The sequence below is a fragment of the Canis lupus genome, chromosome 30 (genome assembly GCF_003254725.2).
Source record: "Canis lupus dingo isolate Sandy chromosome 30, ASM325472v2, whole genome shotgun sequence".
Taxonomy (NCBI): domain Eukaryota; kingdom Metazoa; phylum Chordata; class Mammalia; order Carnivora; family Canidae; genus Canis; species Canis lupus.
Window position 1 is genome coordinate 17,025,911 of NC_064272.1, and position 23,306 is coordinate 17,049,216.

A 23,306-nucleotide genomic window follows, 5' to 3' on the forward strand; every position below is an offset into this window, starting at 1 on the left:
GACTCCCCACTGAGCAGGAAGCCCAGATGCGGGGCTGGATCCTAGGACCCTGGGGTCATGACCCGAGCCCAGGGCAGATGCTTAACGGACTGAGCCACCCAGGCGCCCCCTACCATCTAGTTCTTTTTTTTTTTTCTTCTACCATCTAGTTCTAAAATCCAGTTGTAGCTGTGTCTGATCCACAAAGCACCCATGCCCCATGTCACCACTGAAGGAGTAAGACCCTTTCGTTGGGGAAACGCAGCTCTGGGAGGTGGAAGGAGCTCAGTCACACAGAGGGAACCAGCCCCCAGGCCCCTCCTTCCCAGTGACAGAGCCTGGAAGAGTTGCTTTTCTCCCTCCACAACATAACGAATTGCCGCTCCCCGGCTAGCCTCCAGCATTCGCTCCGTGCCAAGCGCTGGCTTCCATCCAGCCCCTCCTTGGGAGCCAAACCCCAGACTCTCTTGTCCTAGGAACTGGTCCAGAAGGGCTTTGGCAGTCGGCAAGGAGGAGCTTTATACCATGGCCTGGGGGGCCTGGCTGCCCACGCCCTGGCTGCCTGGGTGGGTGGCCGGGACCCCTACTCTGTAGAGATCTGCCCCAGCACTGCAAAAGGAGGATAGGGAGGGGAAATGACAGGTTAGTAGCAGCGCTGAGGGGCTGTTGGGGTGGGCTGTGAGAGATCACTTACTCTGGCTGGTTCTTCCTTCTGGGTGTGGAGGAATTCAGTGACACCAGTACCTGAGTGCCATGTGCCTTATTCTTAAGTTCAGCCAAGGAATTAGCTCCTGGGATCCCAGAACCACACATCCTCTTCATGCCTGGGATTCTGTACTCTAGTAAAACTGGCACTGGGATAGAATGTGAGTGGGTACAGGCAACTTCTCTTCTCTGCAAGGTTTTTCCTGTTCCCTTCCTCAGAGGGAACAGTACCCGGAGTCTCTAGTGATGGCTTCTCTTGTACCTTTGAGTTTCATTATTAGGATTGCCAGGACATGTAGGAGTCTGCCTCTTTCTGCAGGAGGCCTGTGTGTCCCTCAACTGTTGAAAGTCACCATCAAGGGCAAGGTGACATTCGTTCTCTGCAAGCCTACACTTTCATATGTTTACATTTCTCAAAATTGGAAACCCATGGACCCCAAAGACCTACAGACCCAACCTATTGCAAAAATACATCCAGTTAAATTCTTTCACTTGAGTTGATCATTCAGCATGACCAATGCTGGAAACAAAAAGAGAAGCTCAGACCCTGAGGTGAGGTGGGATCATCCAGCTATAAAGTCTCATCCCCACAAAATTCAGAAGGGACTTATATTGATGCTATTTAAAAAAAAAAAAAAAAGTTACAAGAATTAAACAAAAATCCAAACCTCCCTTTAGAACTCATGGTCTCTTCCCTCTCCCCTGCTACCACCCCATCTTTCCCTGCCACACCCCCACACCCCTACCAGAAATCTTGGGGATTTCTAGATGCCATTTGGAGGAATGAGTTGAAGAAAAATCTTCCCCCTAACAAAAAAGACCTCCCTCTAAGGAAAGAGCAGGAGGCGGGTCTGCTCTGTGCCCCCGCAGACTAACTAGGGAAAACTGGCCACACAATTTGGAGTTGAGATTCATCTGATTCATGACTCTGTTGTCAATGTCCTTGTCCATTATTGGACAACTCCTGCTAATGCAATGTCTTCATAGCCAAAGTTAGCTGACCTGGAATTTTCAACAATTGGTTATGCCCTTGACACCTGAGACTATGTTGAATTAAAAAACAACCCCCCGCCCCCCGCAGGATAATAAGGCTGAGGGCATGCAGGCCTGGTTTGAGATTTTTAAGATTTTTAAGCTTATGAAAGAGAACGCAAGGCAGGGTGGGGGGTGGGCAGAGGGAGAAGTAGACTCCCTGCTAAGCAGGGGCTCAATCAATTGGGGCTCGATGCCAGGAACCCAAGATCATGACCTGAGCCAAAAGCAGGCGTTCCACCAACTGAGCTACCCAGGCACCCCAAGTTTCTTTTCTAAAAAATATAGATACAAGAAGTTCATTGAGTAGCCAGTGAATGTACTGATTTGCTTCTGAAAAATGTACAGATGGGGGAGATGGGAGTTCAGAGAAGAAGCACAGATGGAGAAGTCTTTTCATTTTGATTTGTCACTGAGAAGGGACCTGGAGTTGCTGAGGGTGTCAAGACTCACAGATGCAAACACGGGGAGGAAGGGTGACACAAACTCACGGCAGGCACAGCCGGCAGGAAATGTGTTTCTGCAGGGCTCAGATGCCTGAAGAAGGACACATAACCAGGGATGGGGTAGGGATTTCAGCACAAGTCTGCTGTCCTCCCAGGGGACCGACCTGAGTGCTCACAGATGGCTGAAGACCTAGGGATGTTTCTAGATGACTAAGGTAGACTGCTCCTGCCAGCCCCACTCTTAAAGAATGAGTGCTGTCTGTGACTGCTGAGGCAGGCATTGCTCTCTGTAGTGCATGTGGGGCTGGATCAATTGGGCGATTCTGCACTGTTGCTTCTCTTGGGATCGGTTTTCTTTTTGGTGCCACCTGAATGTAGATATTCTAACTTTGCTTTTATGGGTTCTCAGTTTCGAAAATTTTGTAGCGGTCTGAGCACAAATGCACATCTAGAGTCCTATTTTGGAAAGCATCTAGCATCTGCTGGTCATTTTTTTTTTTTTTCCAGGCAAAACAGTCTTTCAGTGGTTGAGTGTTTGCCTTTAGCTCAGGTCGTGATCCCAGGGTCCTGGGATCAAGTCCCACATTGGGATCCCTGCAGGGAGTCTGCTTCTCCCTTCATCTGTGTCTCTGCCTCTGTGTCTTTCATGAATAGATAAATATTAAAAAAAAAAAACAGCCTTTCAGGGCCATGGAGTGATATGGTTAGAGTCCTTAGGATAAACCAATAATGCATTTCTTTTTTTGGTTCACTAGTTTGTTATGTAAAGTGTTTGAAATTTGTAAGCTTTTTGGTTGGTTGATGAAACTTGGTAATCACTTGAGTTTATATGCCAATGCTATGTTTAAAACGTACACATGGGATTGGTTTGGGCTATTTTTAGAGTTGTGTGTGGGTTATTTTTGCCTAGGTAGCCCAGTTCCCCTTGGCTACTGTTGATAAGCTTGAGATACACCCAACTGGCCATGCAGTAGAGAGCCCCTTGGCCACCTCAGTAGGGAGGTCTAGGGCAGTAGAACATATTCTGGTCTATACTCTGCTTTTACACTTGCTGTGGTAAAAGTGCTTGTCCTTCTCTGAACAAGAACAAGGAGGACCCAGTTTCCTTAGGGACTCACGGACCATCAGAAACTGATGTGTGTGGTGGCCTGCAGAGTGGGGAGCACCTGGGGACCCTGCCTTCTTCCCTACTGTGTCTCAGATGAACAGAACACAGTGCCATCCATTCCTGGTAGGTCTGAATTCTCTGGGTAGGTGAAAAAAGTGAAAAAAAGACCTGCTGCTTCTAGAACTATCCCTGAAACTAGAAAGCAGTCCTTAATCAGATGACTATACCAAGGCAGGCATTGAAGGCTCTATGTGAAAATTCAGCTATTGCTGGGCTGCTTGCTGCCTGGTCGGCAATTGGGAAGGATGAAGCCTGCCACCTGAGCTTCCATTGCCATAACGACCACCCCAGCCCATATGTGCACAGGGCATCAAGATTCAGGCCTCAGGTCTGCAAGGAGATGCTGCGGCTGACTTACCTGTTCCCTATTCCTTACTGGATATCCTTCCTAGGAACTAAATTTTTTTTTTAATTTTTATTTTATGTTTTAAAACTTATTTGAGAGAGACAGTATGAGTAAGCAGGTTTTTTTTTTGTTTGTTTGTTTGTTTTTTTTGTGGGAGGGAGAGGGAGGAGCAGACTCCCCTCCGAACAGGAAGCCTAATCCCAAGACCCTGAGATCATGACCTGAGCCAAAGGCAGATGCTCAACCATAGAGCTACCAAGGCGCCCCTCCTATTAACTACTTTTGAGTGCTGGAAGCTGAAGAACTTGGTGGTTTGCACTGCACTGATGTTGACATAGGAGCCAGCTGAGGCTGAATGGCAACCGGAGGCTCACAGGATGTCATTCCACAGCCTCCCACAAACTGTCTTCTAATGGGATGAGCCATGGGCCGAGCTAATGTGGTATTTTGCCATTATCATCAGCTATAAGCAGCAGAGTAGGATGGGAGGTGATGCAGGAAGAGCAAGTCTTCTAACGCCATGTCCTACAGACAACATAAGGCAGTAAATACCCTGTCCTGATGTTTGTTGAGAGTTGGTAAAAATATGTCAGAAGTCACAGTGTGAAAGCAAGGCTGGGAGCCAGTGGGACTGAAGGCGGCCACATGTCCTTGAGCCAGCAGCCCGCGCCCACCCTTCCTGCCCGCCCACTGCCCCCCAGGGTCTGAGTGTGCAGCTCTTGCTTGTCACTGTCTGCCTTTCCATCCCATTGTTCTTAACACTGTATCTAATTCCCAGGTATTTGACTTTGGAATCACAACTCCAAAACCTCTTGTTTGAAGGGTAGTTTTCAATTTATTAATGAACCAAAGAAATTAGCGCAAAGTGACTGTGAACGGCTAGGTGAGATGGATAGGGGTCCATTCTGTGTGCCCTCCTGCACCTCGAGGATGGCGCCCCTAAGAGGGGGAGGCCAGGTCTAAAGGGAGCATAGTTTTCTGCCCCTGTGTCAGGAGGGGGCAACTCTCTCCGCACCCCCAACCCACTGGAAAGCCTCCCTCTGCAGGATCATAAACCCGCATCTAGGGCCTAAAAAATACAGCTCTTGGAAAACATCTTTCCAATTTGCAGCTATGCTTTTTCACACTTTTGTATTCATTTGTATTTGAAACAGCACGTCTAGAGACAGACTGTAAACCCAGCCCACTAGATGCTATTATTCTTTTCTTCTCTGCTGCTTAGTAGTCTAGATCCAGGTTGATCCCTCTCACACTCCAGAGAGAAAATAACAAGACCTTATGTTAGAGTTTTCAAAAGCATTGAACCTCACAGCAGCCCTGGGAGGTGGGCAGGCGGGCATCGTGGTTCTGGGATCCCGAGGATGGCTCTACTGGTGAGGCTGGGAACCAAATCCATGCCCTTCAACTTCTGGTCCAGGGCTCCTTCTGCTCCACTAGATGAACTGAGCTCACGTTGATGAGCACAACAGCCTTCCACTTAGAATAGATGAAATGTCCTTTGGGCTGGCAAACCAAGGAGATTCAAAGTACAGACCTGGTCAGTGAGCTCAGGGGATAAGCACACCTGAGTGAAATCTGGCATCAGTATCAGACAGGTAAATAGGGCAGAACATGGGCATCTTCGACAAGGTGTCCTGTTGTCTTGATTCTAACCTGGACCACATTGGCTGCTAGAACCGGAACTCAGCAAAGTCCAGGAGGAGAGAAGGCATTCAGAGGACTTTCTCATCTAGCAATTTGTTGATTCCTTCACAAATCCTCTTGAGGTTGGGCCTACAGTCTCCATCCAGACTATAAAGGGTGGAGAGGAACTCCACATCGGCAAAGTGGTTGAAGACGTGGTTGATGCGCCCGTGGGTTCTAGGCGTCAGGTGTCGCTGCACCAGTTCATGCACCAGGTCCTTGCACTCATGCAGGAGCTTGGACAGCACGTTCCTATCAAAGGTGTATTCCACCTCATAGAAGCTGACGATGGTCATGGCGGTCTGGTTTAGCTTCTTCCTGAGCTTCTCCACGATAACAACCTCCTCCTGGCTGAACTGGTTGTGCCGGTAGAGGATTCCAATTTTGACTGCCACCTTGATCAAGTCTTTCATGATCTTGTGGGCTTCCTTCTTGTTGTGGGTGTGCTCTTTGGTGACTTTGTAGAGCTCATCAAAGATCTCGCTGCTGGTGTCATCAATCAACATGTTTGCCATGGTTTTGCTGGCTATTTTGCTTAAGATCTTCTTCTGGGCTTGAAGAGCAAGGTTCTTGGAACTAAAAACATCAGGACCTACAGTAAGGAAAGAAAGAAATGTTATAGGAAGATGAGAACCATTTGTTATGTTTCTATAAGTGAGAAACACTAATTTGAACCTATGTTCCTAGAGCAGAAACGCAGGCCTTTATATCCCACAACCCCTTAACCAAACTCCACCAAAGCCTGGGACTCCACTGTCCTCTCCACATAATCTGCTTGTTTACCCTCCTAAACCTCTTAAATTGCACGCTTCTCTCTCTGGAACTGGTCTCCTCTTCTCTAAGCATCTCACCTTTTGAGACCTACTTCATGCATGATACTCTCCTGACCCTATTAGCTCACAAGGGACACCACCATTCAGTTGTGCAAATTACCACTTAATGACAAGAATGTAGCAGCAGTGCCAATGCCATACACAGGCAGCTGATCATGGCAGTCTTCTTACTGAGTCTCAGAATCCATATTTTGAGTCTAAGGTGTATTTTTTTCATGTTTCTTATCTTGGAAATTGCTATGTGTCTTATAGTCACCATTGCTAGGTGGCACTTGTGCTGTGGTTGTCGTTATCTATATGTACATCAATTTGCACAACAAGAGCCAGAGACTTGGGAGAAAAGTCAAGAGCACTCGAAGAAATATTGCCTCACCAACGCTTTCAATTGGCAATAGAGAACAGAAGGGCACTGTGTGCGAAACACAAACATCAACAAGTCCAAGGCAAACATGCTTCAGATAGTAGTACCCTGAATGTGAAGAAGCTTAGAAAAACCAAAGTCTATCTATCTATTTATTTATTTATTAGATTTTATTTATTTGAGAGCACAAGAATGAGAACAAGCAGGGGGAAGGGCAGATGGAGAGGGAGAAGCAGGCTCCCAGCTCAGCAGGGAGCCCAATGCGGGCTCTATTCCAGGACCCTGAGATGACGACCAGAGTTGAAGGCAGATACTTAAACCAACTGAGCACCCAGGTGCCCCCCAAAGTCAATTCATTTCTCTTGTTTTCCACTGGCCATCACTCTACAGTATGTATGTGTATTATTCTTCCAAAGGAGATTTGGGCTGCCCCAGGACTGAGACGATGTCTCCCACAGCACCCAGTTCAGTTCTGGGCACAGGGATGAAATGGTGTCTGCTAAGTAAAATACCAGAGAAACACTGCAGAAGAATAAGAAAGTAGTAAAATACAGCACAAATTTCTATTAAAAAAATACTTTTCCTTTGAGGACTGAAGACCTTTCTAGGATCCAGAGAGACTCTATCCGGTGCTGCATGGCCACGGGAAGTGACAGATTGGACAGGCAGAGGGGCCACACGGCCATGCATGCCAGGTTCTGCAATCCTCACCTGGCTGCCCCACCTCCTATCCCACGAGCTCTGCCCACCCTGGACTCATTTTCTCAGTGGACAGTGACTAATACCTGGATGCTTGGGTCTCACAGACAGACTCAATGGACACTCCAACATAATTTAAACAAGGCATATATGCACTTCCTCCATCCACATGACCCCTCACAACTGGCCCAGCCTTTCTCCCTCAGCCCTGGGCCCCTGCAAGACAGCTACTTCAGCTCTCAGCCTTCTGGCTACACGCCCTGGGGGCCACAACCTGGAGTGGGGTTGCTGTGGCAGGATCAGCAGCAGTAAGGCAGCTGGGGCCATGGGCATCCTACAGTGCAGGGAGCTCTCTCTCTCAAGTTTGAATCCATACAATCTTCAAGCAAGGTCACAGTGAAGTGACCCTGACATAGGCAGGATTTTCCCTTCAGTCGAGGCGCAAAGAGAACAAACAGCATCTCTTGACTCTTTACCACGAGAAAGCCCCAACTGTCTGATTTATGCCCTCCCTGAGTTTGTAACAAAAAACATTTCTGCCCAGTATGACCATCTACTATGGTTATCAGACTTCTGTGTGAATTACCTTTGTTCCCAAAATATCAAATGCGTATTCCAAAGACAAATATTTATAAGTATTTTTAAATTTATTTATTTATTTATTCATGAGAGACAGAGAGAGAAGCAGAGACACAAGCAGAGGGAGAAGCAGGCTCCCTATGGGGAGCCTGATGCAGGACTTGATCCCAGGACCCCGGGATCACAACCTGAGCCAAAGGCGGATGCTCAACCATTGAGCCACCCAGGTGTCCCAAATATTTACAGGTATTAAGGATTTCAGAAGACTGTGCTGTGTGCTTTGTTCATGGAGACACACAGAGAGAAGCAGAGACACAGGCAGAGAGGAAGCAGGCTCCGTGCAGGGAGCCTGACATGGGACTCCATCCTGGGTCTCCAGGATCACGCCCTGGGCTGAAGGCAGGCGCTTAACCGCTGAGCCACCGGGGTGCTCCTGTGCTGTATTGCCTTGAAGTCAACTCCACAGAAGCAGCTTAAAGACTTTTGAATAGTGGCCCTGCACTAAAATAGGTGTATGCCTACTCAGGTTATTATTCTAATGGGAACAATGGCATCTAGATGGATCCTTTCTAGAATATTAAAAAAAAAATGAGTCATTTCTTTGTAGATATAGCTCCTAACAACTGCCTGAGAATAAGGTACATTAAGAGGCTCTCTAGAAATGCACCCAGCACATACTGACCCAGAAGCGGGGCATCAAATACGCACGTGCCTGCTGGGAGGTAGGCTCTGTGGGAGCAGGGACCTGTGTGCAAGCCCTCCTGGACGCCCAGCGCCTCACACACCGGGCACACGGGGCAGGTGCGCTGGGAGGAAGGAGTGCTGGCGGCCTCTGCACCAGGCGCTTCGTGGTTTTAACTCTAACTGTTGGGTGAAGCTGGCATTTTTATCAAGGCTTCCTTGCTAGCCCGATTCCAAATGCCACTCATTTCCCTTCCAGCACTCCCAACACTTTTCTCTAAGACCCATAGCTCCACACCTTTCGCTCATATATTCCCATAAGATTTTTGAAAACCCATGTACCTCCTTGTGCACTTAACTTGCCAGCAAGTATTATAATGTTAAATAGTAACAATTTGTTAATAGATATGATTTCTAGATATAAAATGAGTATTTAAAAATTAGCCTGTTAAATCATTTTTAAAATATGTCCAATATAACATAGCACTACAGTGATGTAACACCTGTTACTGTCCATTTTAAGATGATACAAGTCAAGCTCTTCTTTAAAAATTAAAATGCTGTTCTTTTTTCTTCCTTGAAATTGCATCTCTATTTCATGACACCCAGAGACTTTTAACATACGTTTTTATGCTTGAAAATATTTTATCAGATCAATTCATCATAATTCTCTACAGCCAAAGGATGTACACAAGTGGAAATTTTTTTTAAAGATTTTATTTATTTATTCATGACAGAGAGAGAGAGAGAGGGGCAGGCAGAGATACAGGCAGAGGGAGAAGCAGGCTCCACACAGGGAGCCCAACATGGGACTCGATCCCGGGTCTCCAGGATCACGCCCTGGACTGAAGGCGGCGCTAAACCGCTGGGCCACCGGGGCTGCCCACAAGTGGAAATTTAAATTAAAAGAGGATTCCAGTGGTCAAAAATCTCCAAGCCTTAAAACATTTCTTTTGGAGCGAGTTATTTTATTTTGGGGTATAATATAAAATATTAACTGTTGATAAGTACTAAACATAAAAAGTAAATATTTATTGGAAATGCACCTCCAAATGAAATGTGTAGGGGTGGGTTATGGTACCTTGATTCAAAGAGGCATCATCAACACCAGAGTTTTGCGTCATCCCTGTGTTTGACCAGGGAGGTTCTGCACCCCAGAATGGGCAAGAACTCTGGCTACAACAGTGGAAAGGAGAGGGGACCACCATGTTTTGACCTCACATTGTGTCTCAGGCAGGGAAATGTAAAAAAGACTATGAATTGAGGTAAGAAAGAGGAATTGGATCCCGAAGTCAGTTCCCTCAAAATCATCCTCGTCTGCACATCACACAGGAAGTCTTTGGACTCTCAAGGTGCGTACCCTGTATGGAACTCTCCTCTTCCATGACAGCAGCAGTGTTTCAAGAGGGGAAAAGACGTGCTCTTCAGGGGCATAGAGTTTCTTGATCAAATAAGTTTGGAAAATACTGGATTAAGTAATTAAACAGATTCTTTTCCTGTGAGACTTTGAAATATTCCTTTAATACATCCAGGTGTCCTAGCAACTCTCTGAGGGGGCTGGGTGTGGTAGGCGGAATAATGCCCCCCCCCCCCCGCCCCAAAGATGTCCACATCTTAGTCCCTGAAACCTGTGAATGTGACCCAGCAAAAGAGACTTTGCAGGTGTAATTAAATTCAGGATTTGAGGATGGAGAAATTATCCTGGATCATCCAGTGAGCCTGATATAATCACGAGGGTCTTTCAAAGTAAAAGAGGGAGGCAGGAGAGAGTGGGCCAGAGAAGGGGACGTGATGTTGGGAGCAGAGGATCAGAGTGACATGATCGCTGGCTTTGAAGACAGAGGAAGGAGCCACGAGCCATTGGAGCATGGCTGGTTTCTAGAAGCTGGAAAAGGGAAGGGAACACAATCTGCCCTAGAGCCTCTGGGAAAAATGCAGCCCTGCCGTTACACTGATTTTTAGCCCTGTGAAACCCATTTAGGAGTTCTGATCTCTAGAGGTGTAAGAGGATACATTTGTGAGTCTGAAGTGTCTAAGTTTGTGGTAATTTGCTCCATTACAGCAGCAGTAATTCAGGTGAATAGAATATAGTGCGATGCAGCACTTCCCAATTTTATTTGGTCAGGGAGTTCTTTTTGTTTTTTTGAGTAGAGTGCCCAATGCCCTGGTTTGCCAGGATTGAGGGGTTTCTCATAGAGCTGACTTTCTGTGCTGGAACTAAGGGACAGGCATGTTGGGACAAGCCCGTCACCCTATTCCAAAACCACCAGTAATGTGTGTGTGTGTGTATATATATATATATATATATATCGTTGAGTTAAAAATTGGAAGTAACAAAGAAAAACTTCAGAGGGTGGTGGAATATAATATATACTTGCCATTTGAGATGCTTTAATCTCAGCAGGTAAGTTGTACACTCATGTTGCCACGTTTACCAATTTACCGCCCCCTCTACTTGCTTTTGCCTTCTGTAGTCAATCTTAACCGTTTATGGTTCATTCTGGGCAAAAATCCCTTTTGTCCTTTGGTTGCTCTGCACTTATCGAGCACTTACTATTAGTTTTGGCTCTATATGAATTGCTATGGGGAAAATCACTCCAAAATATTCATTTGGGTCCCACTCTGAATGTGGTCCTGCAGGACAGGAGAGACAGACAAATGAAACAAAAAGGAAAAACATGCGAAATAACACAAAATGGCAAGAGTGAGAACAGCTGGGGACAGCTAAGGGTGGACTTGCATGTGGATGGATAGGGATGGCTACAATGTTATAAAGTGGTTTCTAAAGTCAAAGATATGGGCCAGGGCAGCCCGGGTGGCTCAGCAGTTTAGTGCCTCCTTCAGCCCAGGGCCTGATCCTGGAGATGCGGGATCGAGTCCCATGTCGGGCTCCCTGCATGGAGCCTGCTTCTCTCCCTGCCTGTGTCTCTGCCTGTGTCTCTGCCTCTCTCTCTCTCTGTGTGTGTGTGTCTGTCATGAATAAATAAATAAAATCTTAAAAAAAAAGATACAGGCCAATAGTTTCTCCTAGTCACAAAGGCTGGTTTTCCTGGTAAGTTTGCAGTCATCGCAGTTGTTAAAAAATGTGTTATTTACCTGTAAGGCGATTTAGGGTACAAACTTCCAGGGTGAGGGTTCAGGAGGGCCAAGGTGTAACATCTCTGAAGCCTGAAATACCAAGAGTCTAGGGTGGAGGAACCTAACTGCTGTGTATGGCTCAACAAGCACCAAGAAAGCTTTAAGAAAGAACAACAAATAAGTAGATTCCCCAACAACCCCTCTCTCCCGCCCAGCCCTAGACAGCCAGTGTGAAAATCTTCAGGGAGACGGCCAGTAATTACAAGCTCCCTAAGAGACTCTGACATGCCTAAGACCCCCTGATCAGGACATGCCTCAACATGTATCTGATAGGACACTAGTCCTGATAGGTGATTTGGGAGAGAAGGGTGTGTGGTCAGTTATGATAAGTTTGTAGATGACCATATATTATAGTTGGCTCTTGAGGATTTGCCATACCAGGTAGCTTATTCAAGGCTTTGAGAAGTCCCACAGTAAAGACACCTGTGTGGTTTTGTTTAGTCTACCCACTTCTCAAACTTCCTGAACCTTACAAAATTTGTACACAACACACACACACACACACACACACACACACACACACACACAATCATCTTGTGGTATTATAAGAAATTCTGGGACAGGATTGAGAGAAATAAAATCGAGACACTCTGGTCAACTTTTACAGCTCCCAGGGATCTGCTGGGGAGGGGTGAGGAGACACCACTGTTACCAGCACGCATACATGATTTCCATGTACATGGAAATCTTGAGCTTGCTTTCTTCCATTCATTCTTCTATCCGAACCTTCTACAGGGGGTACTATATTGATGATCTATCACGGAGAAACACTGGAGGCTGAGAGGAAGAATGTGAGTTTTGGGAGCCAAGGTCAGGAGTACACTTGGATATTTGGGGAAACAGGCCTAACCCGTGGATACATATTTGTTTTGGGAGAACACCAAGGGACCCAGGTTAGATCTTGGTGAAAACTGTCCTCTTATTGCTGTGTACAAGCCTTCAGAAGGCTGTTGTGGCCAGGGACAATTCTCTTAGCCATGTTTGTACAAAAGGTCCCATTCCCCAGCCATGAAAGCTAATGAGTTGTTTACAATACCTCAGAATCTCTGAGAATGGAAAGAAAAATGTGATTATGCAGCTATTATATATAGCTCACCTGACCAGCACGATGGAACAAGATGGAGGAAGCCGTGAAACTGACCCCCGTAGAATAAACAGGAGCTTCCTTAAACCACAGGTGAGGGGCACCTGGGTGGCTCAGTGGTTGACTGTCTGCTTTTGGCTCAGGTCGTGATCCTGGGGTCCTGGAATCAAGTCCTGCATCAGGCTCCCCAAGGGGAGCCTGCTTCTCCCTATGTCTCTGCCTCTGTGTGTCTCTCATGAATAAATAAAATCTTTAAAAAACACACAAGATTGATGAAGAAGCTCAAGTGAAAGCAATGTGAGGTCAGTGCTCTGACAATAAGAACCCTTAGAATATTTACAAGGAAAAGAAAATTACCAAGAACTATGTTGGGAGATTGGTGTGACAATGGTAGCAAACTAGTTTGGAGACAGAAGGCAAAAGTTAACTTAAGTGGGTCCTTCACTAAACAGAACAGTGTTGGGGCCAGTCTGAGTTGATGCTTCTATAAATGATGTTCAGCTGTAGTACAAGTGAGGTTTCCACATTTCTAGACGACACTAAGCTCTCCCAGATGGTGAAATGCCAAACTGGTGGTGATAAACAGCAGGAAGATCTTACCAAGCCGGGTGAGTGGGCAGGGAAGAGGCAGATGAGCTTTCGCATGATAAGAACAGGTAGTACGTTTGGGGAAAAATAAAGCAAATGAGGGTTGTGAGGGATGAAGAGCTCTGAGCATCAGCCCAAGATGCACTGAGGTACAGAGGGGCTGGGGGACAGACTCAACTCTTCTCTTCTTACTCTCGGGACTCTGTAACTTCTCTGCTTCCAGTTAAGGATGGTGTGGAAAACTTGAATACGAGTATGGAGAGCTGTGTCAAAATAATAAAACTGGAAATTTTGTCACAGCCAGTGCACACACAGTATCACTTCACTTCTGTAAACAGCCTAAGATGATGATGGCAAGGAAGAGAGTTAGCTAAAAGTGTTAAGTAGAAGTTAGGAGTGGAGATGGTACCCAGAGCACAACAATCTGTGGTGTTTAATAAGCACCAGCTGTCAAAGCAGGAGACCCAGAGTATAAGGAAAGTGGGAGCGGAGTCCCCAGGGCCTATGGAGGGGTAAGACCCTTAGCAGAGGGTGATTAGTGGTAGTCCAAGTTTCTGGCATTCAATCACTTATATTTAACTGTTGGGAAAAAGTTCAAGCAAGCCTCCTTCAGATCCAGCAGCCTCACAAACTGCCTGAACTTCCATGATGAGCACCTGTCTGTTTACCTGCACACGCACCCAGAAAAGCTGATTGGACCGGTCATGTCCCTCTTGTTCTATCCTTCACTGCTGCCAAAGGGCCAGGAGCCGGTGGAGAGAATGGCACCCTCTCCCTTCCCTGCCTGTTCTCTTGTCTGTTCTCTGTGTGAATGATGAGGAAGGGGTTGCTTTGGGGGTGAGAGGGTGGGCAGGATGGGCTATCCACGACAGGGCCAAAACACCTTCTAGAGAAGACCCTGCCTCTGCTTCAGTTCTTGGTTGTCCCTATGTAGCCACGAGGCCAAAACTATTAAGCAACCTTAAGTACTGTTTTGAAGTGTGAACCCAACAGAGTTACGGTTTCCAGGAAGACTACTAAAGGAGTCGTTGCATCTCCAGTGGAGTCAAACTAGAAAACATTTTCTTTCCCTTGTATAAAACTGTGGCTTGTATACTGCTGGAATATTAAAAACACAGCACAGGAGGAAGTGCAATGAAACGAGATCATTGACTAATGGTGGGGCCTTTGAGTTAAGGACCAGCAAAAACCTGGATCCTCCCCTCTCTCCACAGAGAAATGATCAAAGCTCAGAAGCCCATGGAAAAAAAAGCCTTTTTTGGTCTAATCCCTTTCATACTTGAATGAGATGGCAGTTTTGAGGCTTAAAAAAGATATTTTGGGATATTTTAAAAGGCATCACAGTAAAACTTGGATGGCCTGGGAGGGTGAGGAATGCATTTTTCTGACTGCACGTCAGTCCAGCACACCCTCAAGCCTCCTTCGGGTCTGGGCCTCTCCCTCCCCCCAAGAGAGCCACTCCCTTGAGCGTGTATTTCCTGGGCTCACCTCTGCAGCTGAGACCTGAGGTCCCCAACTTTCCACTCCCTGAAGTAAGAAGCAAGCAGTTTATGGGTCCTACAGGTGGGATCACCACGACGTGGGGGGTATCAGCCTCTGCCAGGTAACACTCCACCTTGTCCAAGATGAAAATATCAGAACCTCTGTTTCTGTCTCTTTGTTTTCTTAGGAGATATGTTAAGCTTTACTAACAGTTAACATGCAGGCTGACTGGGGGACCCACCCACAGCATGTGGCATTCTAAGGGAAGTGGGGAAAGTCCCCCACTCAGAGTTTGGGGGTATTTAGTGAACCCCTTACTTGTTTATTCCCTTTCAACAGTTTTGATTTATTTCAGCATTTGTTTATGTGTGCTTGGTTAAACAGACTCAGTGATTATATTATTTAGTTTTAACTAAATCCTCACAGAATGGACCAATGATTTCAAGAGATTCCTGCAAGCAACAAAACTGAAGACAATACACTAATCATGCCAGCATAAATGAACAGCAAGGAAATGGCAGGGCTGACGATTATCCTCCTCATCATAAGAGCTTTTCCGCAGCCAAATTATAAGGTAAAAGTAATGATCTAATCAAATCTGACAAAAAAATGGGCCATAAAAATTTCAAAAATTCTAATAAGATGATTTGAAATATGGATTTGAAACACTTTTACTTGCCTTGAGCTATTCCCCAAGGTAGTAGGAAGCCATGGCAATTAGTAAGACAGTTACTGTGATTTTGATTTTAGCTTGTCCTATGGGTGATGGGGATGGGCGATCAGGAATGACTGCTGGGGGGGCAGGGATGAGTTGAGGATGATGTTGAGTGCCTCTTCTAGCATGGGAAATTGGAGGGTGGTGGAGGGGGCTGTGGGGCAATTAGAAGCATCTAGGAGCCTGTGGAATGGATGAATTCAGGCCTTAGCATGCTGAATTCTTGGTGCCTTAGGGGAATCTGCGTGGAGATGGTCATGGGACCTGCCCAGTAGGCACCTCACACCAACCTGTCCCACCCCAAGCTTACCCCTTTCCTACCCAAACTCTACCAGTTTTCACAAAGCAAGGGAAGGGAAGACCAACCTTCCCTAAAGAATTTGTCAACTGGGGATCCTGAGGGATTAAAAAGGTTCTTCCTTAAAATGCACATATATAAAATTAGCTAATTAAAAATGCACATATATAAAATTAGCTAATTAAAGTATGGTCTCTACTCATGGCTTGTTGGGAATCTCTTGAGTCAGAGCTACAATGTATCCCTCCTAGGGAATTCTCTCTCCCCTCTCTAGGCCCGCCACCAAACTGCCCTTCCTATTCAATGAAAACTGAGGTTAGGAAGTGAGAGGCAGGCTTGGGTATGGCACAGTTGGGAGGGAGGGTAGAAGGAAGAAGGACTGAGCTGCCAACAAGCAAATGCAGAGGAGCGGGTGTCGCCAGTAGCCAGTCATTCTACCTCGAGCTCGGGCTTGTTTGGAAATCTTGCCTTTGGCTCAAGCCTGAGAACAGGTGCAGAGTTTTGGCTTTGCACTTCATGGCTGCTCAGTCCTAGAGAGTCATTCATCCAGCCATTAGAAATGATGTGTTTTTAGGGGACCAGGCATGATGAATCTTCCCAGCTATACTGGACATTTCAGGATGTTGTGCAAAGATGTACAAAAGTGATGGTAGTCAAAAAGGGACACTTCTTACAGGAAAGCTGGTTCTGATTGTTGCAGTACCTTGCACTGAATAATTACTCTTTAAAAGCAGCACTTGATTGATCATCTTTAAGAAGAAGACCAAGTTTTTTTCATTTAAAAAAATTTCTGGGCCTTGAAATAACTTACTGTTCTAAGTAAGGTGAAGAGAGATGGGTCTGCTGTAAGCAAGCATACCAGCTCATTATCTCATTTTTGTCTTAGACCCTCTCCAATCGGCCCATCCATCAGCACTGAGTAACTAATTAATTAATAATCATGTCACAGAGACTATTAACTACTGAGCACAGATTATGTACCTGGGGTGACAGACACCATGTATTTGGTCTTCACAAGAGTTCTGCAAGAGAGGGACGGTGAGTTCCATTTTACAGATGAGGAATCTGAGCCACAGCAGATTTAAGTAATTCACTCAATGCTCTAGGGCTGATAAGCAGCAGAACTGCGATTTGGGCCAAGTTCAAACCAACTCCAGACAAAGCCTGCAATCTTTGCGTCCCAGCATCTGCTTTCTGAAAATCATCCTTGGCTCCCTAATGTTTGTGATTTCTCACTTATTTGCGACATTAAATAGGCTTCAATTTAAATCCCCATCTAGCAAGGAGATTTACATTTCATCATTTTTTTCTTCAATACAAAAAAAGTCATTCTCATTATGTGATAAAACAATACCACGTATTCACCAAAACTTGAAGATAGATGTCGCTCTCATTTTTAGAGGGAATTCTATATATTTCAACAGAGTGACATATTGATTTTACAGCTAGCTCTGAAAAGTGAATGAGTGATGATTTTACTTACCAGAGCTAGCTGAGGCAGATACGTGTGAAGTAACTGGGGGGCTGAATCATCTCCAACTCCACAGGTTAATTTTGGAGATCGGAGAGATATTTTTGTCTTACTGCAGTTGAAGAGCAACCATCACCAAACACAACATCTACTTAACATGATTTCTTTAAACAAAGCTTATTCATCCCCTCCCCCACTCTCCCTTGCATCTATTTAATAAGTAACTGGTGTCTCTCTGAATGGTACATCATATTCAAGCATAATAATAGAGTCCACTTCCGTAGGGCTTTATGCACACGAACTCATCATACCCTTGTGACAACTCTATGAGCACACACTAATCATCATCATTATCATCATCAACAGCAGCAATGGCATTTTGCGTCTCACATCCAAGGAATCCAAGGCACAGAGATTAAACAGCTTGTGTGCAGCCTCCATCCATGCGGAAGGGCTGGGTTCAGGCCCGGAAGGCTGCCCCACAGTCCCATGCTTCACCCCGCCACACTACACTGCCATTCATGAGTGACAAATATCAATTAGTTTAAATGTTTTTTTGAACTACTGCCCACTTGGAAAATGGAAATGAAGGGTCCTTTTTTTCCTCAGAAGAATTAATTTTTTAAAAACCACGACACATCTCAAGTATGTAGACAAAACAGAAGATAATATAACAAACTCTACTTGTGTGGCCACTGCCCAGATGGAACAGATCTCAATATTTTGTCCTCGGAGACAGAGCGAGGTAAAAAGGCCTCTTTGTTTTCAGCTCCCTCTTTTCCCTATCTCCCCAGATCTAACTGCACTTCAGAAGCTGATGCGTCTTTGTCTCATCCATGTCTTTATAGTTTTGCCTCACAAGTATGCACGCATCATCAGTATATTGTTTAGAGTATTTTTAAACTTCAGATAAGGGTGTCGGACTACACAGGTTTTTCTGCAACTCTTCACTCAACATCAAGCTTTCAAAATTTATCAAATTTCGTCACTTAGTTGCTTATGTGAATATACTATGCATTCACATTTCCTGATGATGGACATTTGAGTTCTTTCCCCTTTCTGCAAGCAAGAGTCCACAGACCTGTCTCTATGCCCACATACAACAGTCTCCTGGGTTCTACATCTAGAATGAGACTGCCAGCTCCTGGGCCAGAGGCTGCCGGTTGCTACCCAGCAAGACAGCACTAATTTTCACTCTCAGCAGCAGCATATGAGTGCCTGCCGTTCCATTTTCTCATCAACACTTCAAATAGTCCACCTTTTAATTTTCTGCAATAAGTACAAAATAGTAACCTGTTTTAATATATCTCTGCTAGTGAAATTCAATGTATTTTTGTGTATACTGAGCATTCACGTCTTTCCTCTGTGAATGTGAATTGCTTATTCATAGAATTTACTAATTCCTGCCCCTGCCTCCACCCCCCCCCCCCCTTGGATTGTATGTCTTTTCCTGGCTAATTTATGGGAGTTTTTTGGTTTTTAAAAAATATTTTATTTATTTGAGAGAGAGAGAGACAGAGATAGGGAGCACAAGCAGAGGGGGGGAGAGCAGAGGGCCAGGGGCAAGCAGACTCTCTGCTGAGCAGTGAGTCTGATGCAGGCTGATCCCAGGACCCTGAGACCATGACCTGAGCCAAAGGCAGATGCTTAACCCACTGAGCCACCCAAGTGCCCCTACAGGAGCTTTTAATATGCTATGGATTCTAATCCTCTGCTGATCACATGAGTTGCAACTATCTCCTTCCAGTCTGTAGCGCTGCCTTTTCACTTTATTTGTTGTGCCTTTAGTCATACAGAAGCTAAAAATTTTAACATAGTCAAATTTATCAATGTTTTCTTTTGTATCGCATTTTAAGAAACCCTTTCCTGCCATGAGGTGAGAAGTGAGTCTCATATATCTTCCAGAAGTTTGAAGGCTTTGCTTCCCACATTTAGGTCTTTAATCCATTTGGCATTTATTTGTGCTTATTGCATGAGGTACATTTTTCTCCTCACAATTTATTGTTTATTGAATAATTCACCCTTGTCCCACTGACCTGTTAGGCTACGTTTTTCTTATCAAGTTTCCAAACTGCATGGGTCTGTGTCTTTTACTCTGTACTACTGAACTATTTCAGTACTGGCACTCTACCATATTAACTACTATAACTCATAATAAGTCTTGATAGGCCATAGGGAAGGTACCCCCCACCATTTTATCCTTCGTAGAAATTGTCTTGACTGGGGGCACCTGGGTGGCTCAGTTGGTTAAGCATCTGCCTCTGGCTCAGGCCACGATCCTAGAACGCTGGGACTGAGTCTATATCAGGCTCCCTGCTCAGTGGGAATCTACTTCTTCCTCTATCCCTCCCCACTACTTGTGCTCTCACTCTCTCTCAAATAAATACATAAAATCTTAAAAAAAAGAGAAATTATCTTGACTGTTCTTGCCTTTACTCTTCCATATGAATTTTAGGATCATTTGGCCAAATGCCACGACACCCTGTATTAATCTAGAACAGGTATCCTTATGATATTAAGCCTCCCATCCACTAGCATGATTTATCTCTCCACTTAGATCTTCTTTGTACTTGGATAATGCTTTAAGAGTCACTTCCATGAAACTCTTGCATATCTTTCATTAGATTTACTTCTAGGTACCACATAGTTTTGGTTGCTACTACAAGTGTCATTTTTTTCTATTATAGTTTCTAAATGGTTATTGGTGATATACAGAAACCCAACTGATTCCTATATAGTGATCTCCAATTGAGAAAATTTGTTGAGTTCTGTAATTAGTTCTAATTGATTTTATGTAGCATTTCAGATTTTTTTATATGGACAACCAAATTGCCCACACAAGATGATTTTCTTCTACCTTCTATTTCTTTTTCTTGCCTTGTTGCACCAGTGGGAGCCTCCAGTGCAATGCTGAATTGTAAGGGTGCTATTTGGCATCTCTGTCTTGTTTCCTACCAACAGAATTGCCTCTAAAATCTGCTCCCCCCATATGATCTCTGCTGTGGGTTTTTGATGGATACCACTTATCAAGTTAAGGAATTCTCCTTACGTTCCTGTTTGCTAATAGGCTTTGTCTGAAGATAGAAATGTGTATCTGATTTTATCAAACACTTTGTACCTATTGAGATCACCGTATGGTTTATCCCTTTTAATATGTGAATTTAACCAATTATTAAATGGCTTCCTGATTTAAATCATCATTGCTTTCCCACAATAAGCCCCACGTCATCATAATGCATATTATACATGTACATTATATATATTATAGTGTATATGTATGTAATATACACATATATAATATACTGAAGAATTCCATAAGTTTTGTATTTAGCATTTTGCAACTATGCTCAAAGGTGAGACTGGCCTATAACTTTTTCCTAGAAAAGTCTCTGTCTGATTTTAATGACCAAATAAACTACCCTCATAAAATGGATTATGTAGCTTTCTTGTTTTTTTAAAGATTTTATTTATTTATTCATGAGACAGAAAGGCAGAGACATAGGCAGAGGGAGAAGCAGGCTCCCTGCTGGGAGCCTGATGCAGGACTCTGGGGATCTTAGGATCATGCTCTGAGTGTGAAGGCAGATGCTCAACCACCAAGCCATCCAGGCATCCTGCCGCCTTGTTTTTTGAAGGTTTAGAAATACTCATCCATAAAGCCACCTGTGACAAGTGTTATGTTTTGAGACCGGGGATGAGTGGAGAATCAATTTCTTTAATGTTTATTCATTATTCATGTAGAAGAGCAATAATCCCCTAAATCAACACATACTTATGATTTTTTAAACTATTTTAAGCTCTTTAGATTTTTCTTTTCTTTCCCTAGAGCACCCACAAAGTTGGTAGCCACTCTGAATGGTGGATCACTCTCATGAATAAAGGGATAAACACCATCCACTGGTGTAATTTTTAATACTGTTCTCTTTGTTTTATTTTTAAGAGGGGAGACCAAGTATCTATTTCTCAAGATACTTTAACAATTTTAGTACAAAAAATGATTAATGGGTATTGAGAGAAGTCAGAAAAGACACACTAAAGGAAGAGAATGAGTCCCCCACAACCCCACCATGCATCACATTTAACACGTATATACTCTACCACACAATCTCCAAGGCATATGTGCTTTAATATTCACAAACACATGGTCAACAGACACTATATTCTAATCTACTGAAAGTAACAAATAACCTAGCGGCAGGCTGCATGATGGGGGTAAGGGTGTCCATAGGTCTCTACTGGTACATAACAGGATTCCCTTCTACTGCCCTTTCCTAAGCCAGGAGGTGGCAGGAGACACCGAGGAGGAGCTCGGTACACAGAACCCCGGCTCTGCCCACCTCATCTCATCTCAGCCCTCCCATCAGATGCCTGCTCTTCGGATGTCAGAGGACATGCTGAAATCACAAGCCAAAGGGCAGCTTCATCCCTTCACATGTATGACTCTGCCCTAGCCCAAATGGGTGAAGATAGGCAGGTGACAGCCAAAAAGTACCAGAAATTCAGGGCGGCTCTCCCTGGGAGTGGTGCTCTAAGCCTGGCTGCCCTGGCCCCCTGTGCCCATAGCTGGATCCAATGGATCCCTGACCAGGTGGCAGAGGCACAGCTGACGGTTTGTTCTTGCTACAGGCTCCTCTCACCTTGAGCCCCGGGCCAGCACTCACATCCTTCCAGCAAGGGTGGCCCTTGCACCCAATTCCAGTGTAGTCCTTTTCCAGTGCTGCACTGTGATCAGCACTGAGTTATTCTAGGACTGATGCTCAGAGGACCTGTGTATCCTCACAACAGGGGCAGCATCTGCCATGTAGAAGTTGTTCAATAAATGTCTGTAAATGAATAACTGAATGAATGATTTCGAGTGCTCTTTCTCGTTCTTCGAGGCCCACATTCTATCTGTTCAGGATATACACTGGCACGAGGATTCACGAAGTACGTGCTGAACTGAGTGCACTCGAGCACCTTCTGAACTCAGCATGAGGTCCACGCGTTGCCTTTCACATGGAGTCGCCTGCCCGGCCCAGCTGGGTCCTGCCTGTCTGTACCCCTAAAAGCAACAGCATCCCCTGAGGGGTCAGAGGTGCCACCCACCACGCCCTCAGTGTTCAATTCCAGCAGGAGCCCTCTCTCCATGGCAGCAGCACCCACCCTCCTGCCACCCCAGAGCCTCCCCACTCACGTCCCTTCACGCTCACCAGCTATTTTAACACTTGGGAGCTGCTGGGGATCAGAATAGCACAGGCCACATCTGTCTCTCTGGGTGATCCCCTCTCTCTGTTGACAGCTCCCAGACTGTTCTCCGTGGCAGTTGCTGAAAATCCAGGCTCAGGCCACCAGCCTGCTAACAAGGACACCAGTAGGATGCTGCATTCAGAGCCATGGGAGGATGCCAATTTGGTAATATGTAAAATTAGTAAACAGACTGATGTCATAAAAATGTCAGCCTTTGGAATTCTTCAATTTTTGGAGTGTAGATATAAAACCTAAAACGTCAAAAAAAAAAAAATCAGGCAGTAAAATGGAACACCTTTCCAGGCTCTACTGGAAAAAATAAAGACAAAATGTGGCCTGGGATAGTGGGCACGTAAGGAATGAGGTCTTGGAAGGTGCCATGATTAGATTAATACAGTTTAGTGAGTTAAAAAAAAATGGTAGCTGTACTAGACAGGTTGGAACACACGAAGGAGAAGAAACCAGAAGGTACTTCTGGATGGGAGATGATTTGGCAGACAGCATTATGCCTTGCTCAATGTTCTACTTAATTATTTTTTTAGTGAAATATAAATTTTGTTCAATGATATTTTTGGATTTCAGTCAATTTGAAATTGGAACAGGAAAGGGGCACACATAATATATCACTTATTTTTTAATATGGAGTTTTTTATTAGTACATCAAAATATAAGATCTTCTATTATTCAAAGTAGTGACAAATGTGAACAGCATGTCAAGATGTCTGCAAAAACTATAACGTCACATAAAAAATAACTGATTTGTATTGGGGGAAGGTAACAGGCACTGCTTTT

The 23,306-nt window shown here is 44.8% G+C and overlaps 1 protein-coding gene across 1 annotated transcript in view; it reads right to left on the reverse strand.

Annotated features, from left to right (window-relative positions):
* Positions 1-4,488: 4,488 nt before the first annotated feature.
* Positions 4,489-23,306, reverse strand: part of TNFAIP8L3 (TNF alpha induced protein 8 like 3) — a 37,629-nt gene continuing 18,811 nt past the window's right edge. The window contains exon 2 of the mRNA XM_025472802.3: positions 4,489-5,951. Within this exon, the coding sequence (XP_025328587.1) occupies positions 5,389-5,951 (563 nt within the window). The 3' untranslated portion in view covers positions 4,489-5,388. The remainder of the gene's footprint in view (positions 5,952-23,306) is intronic.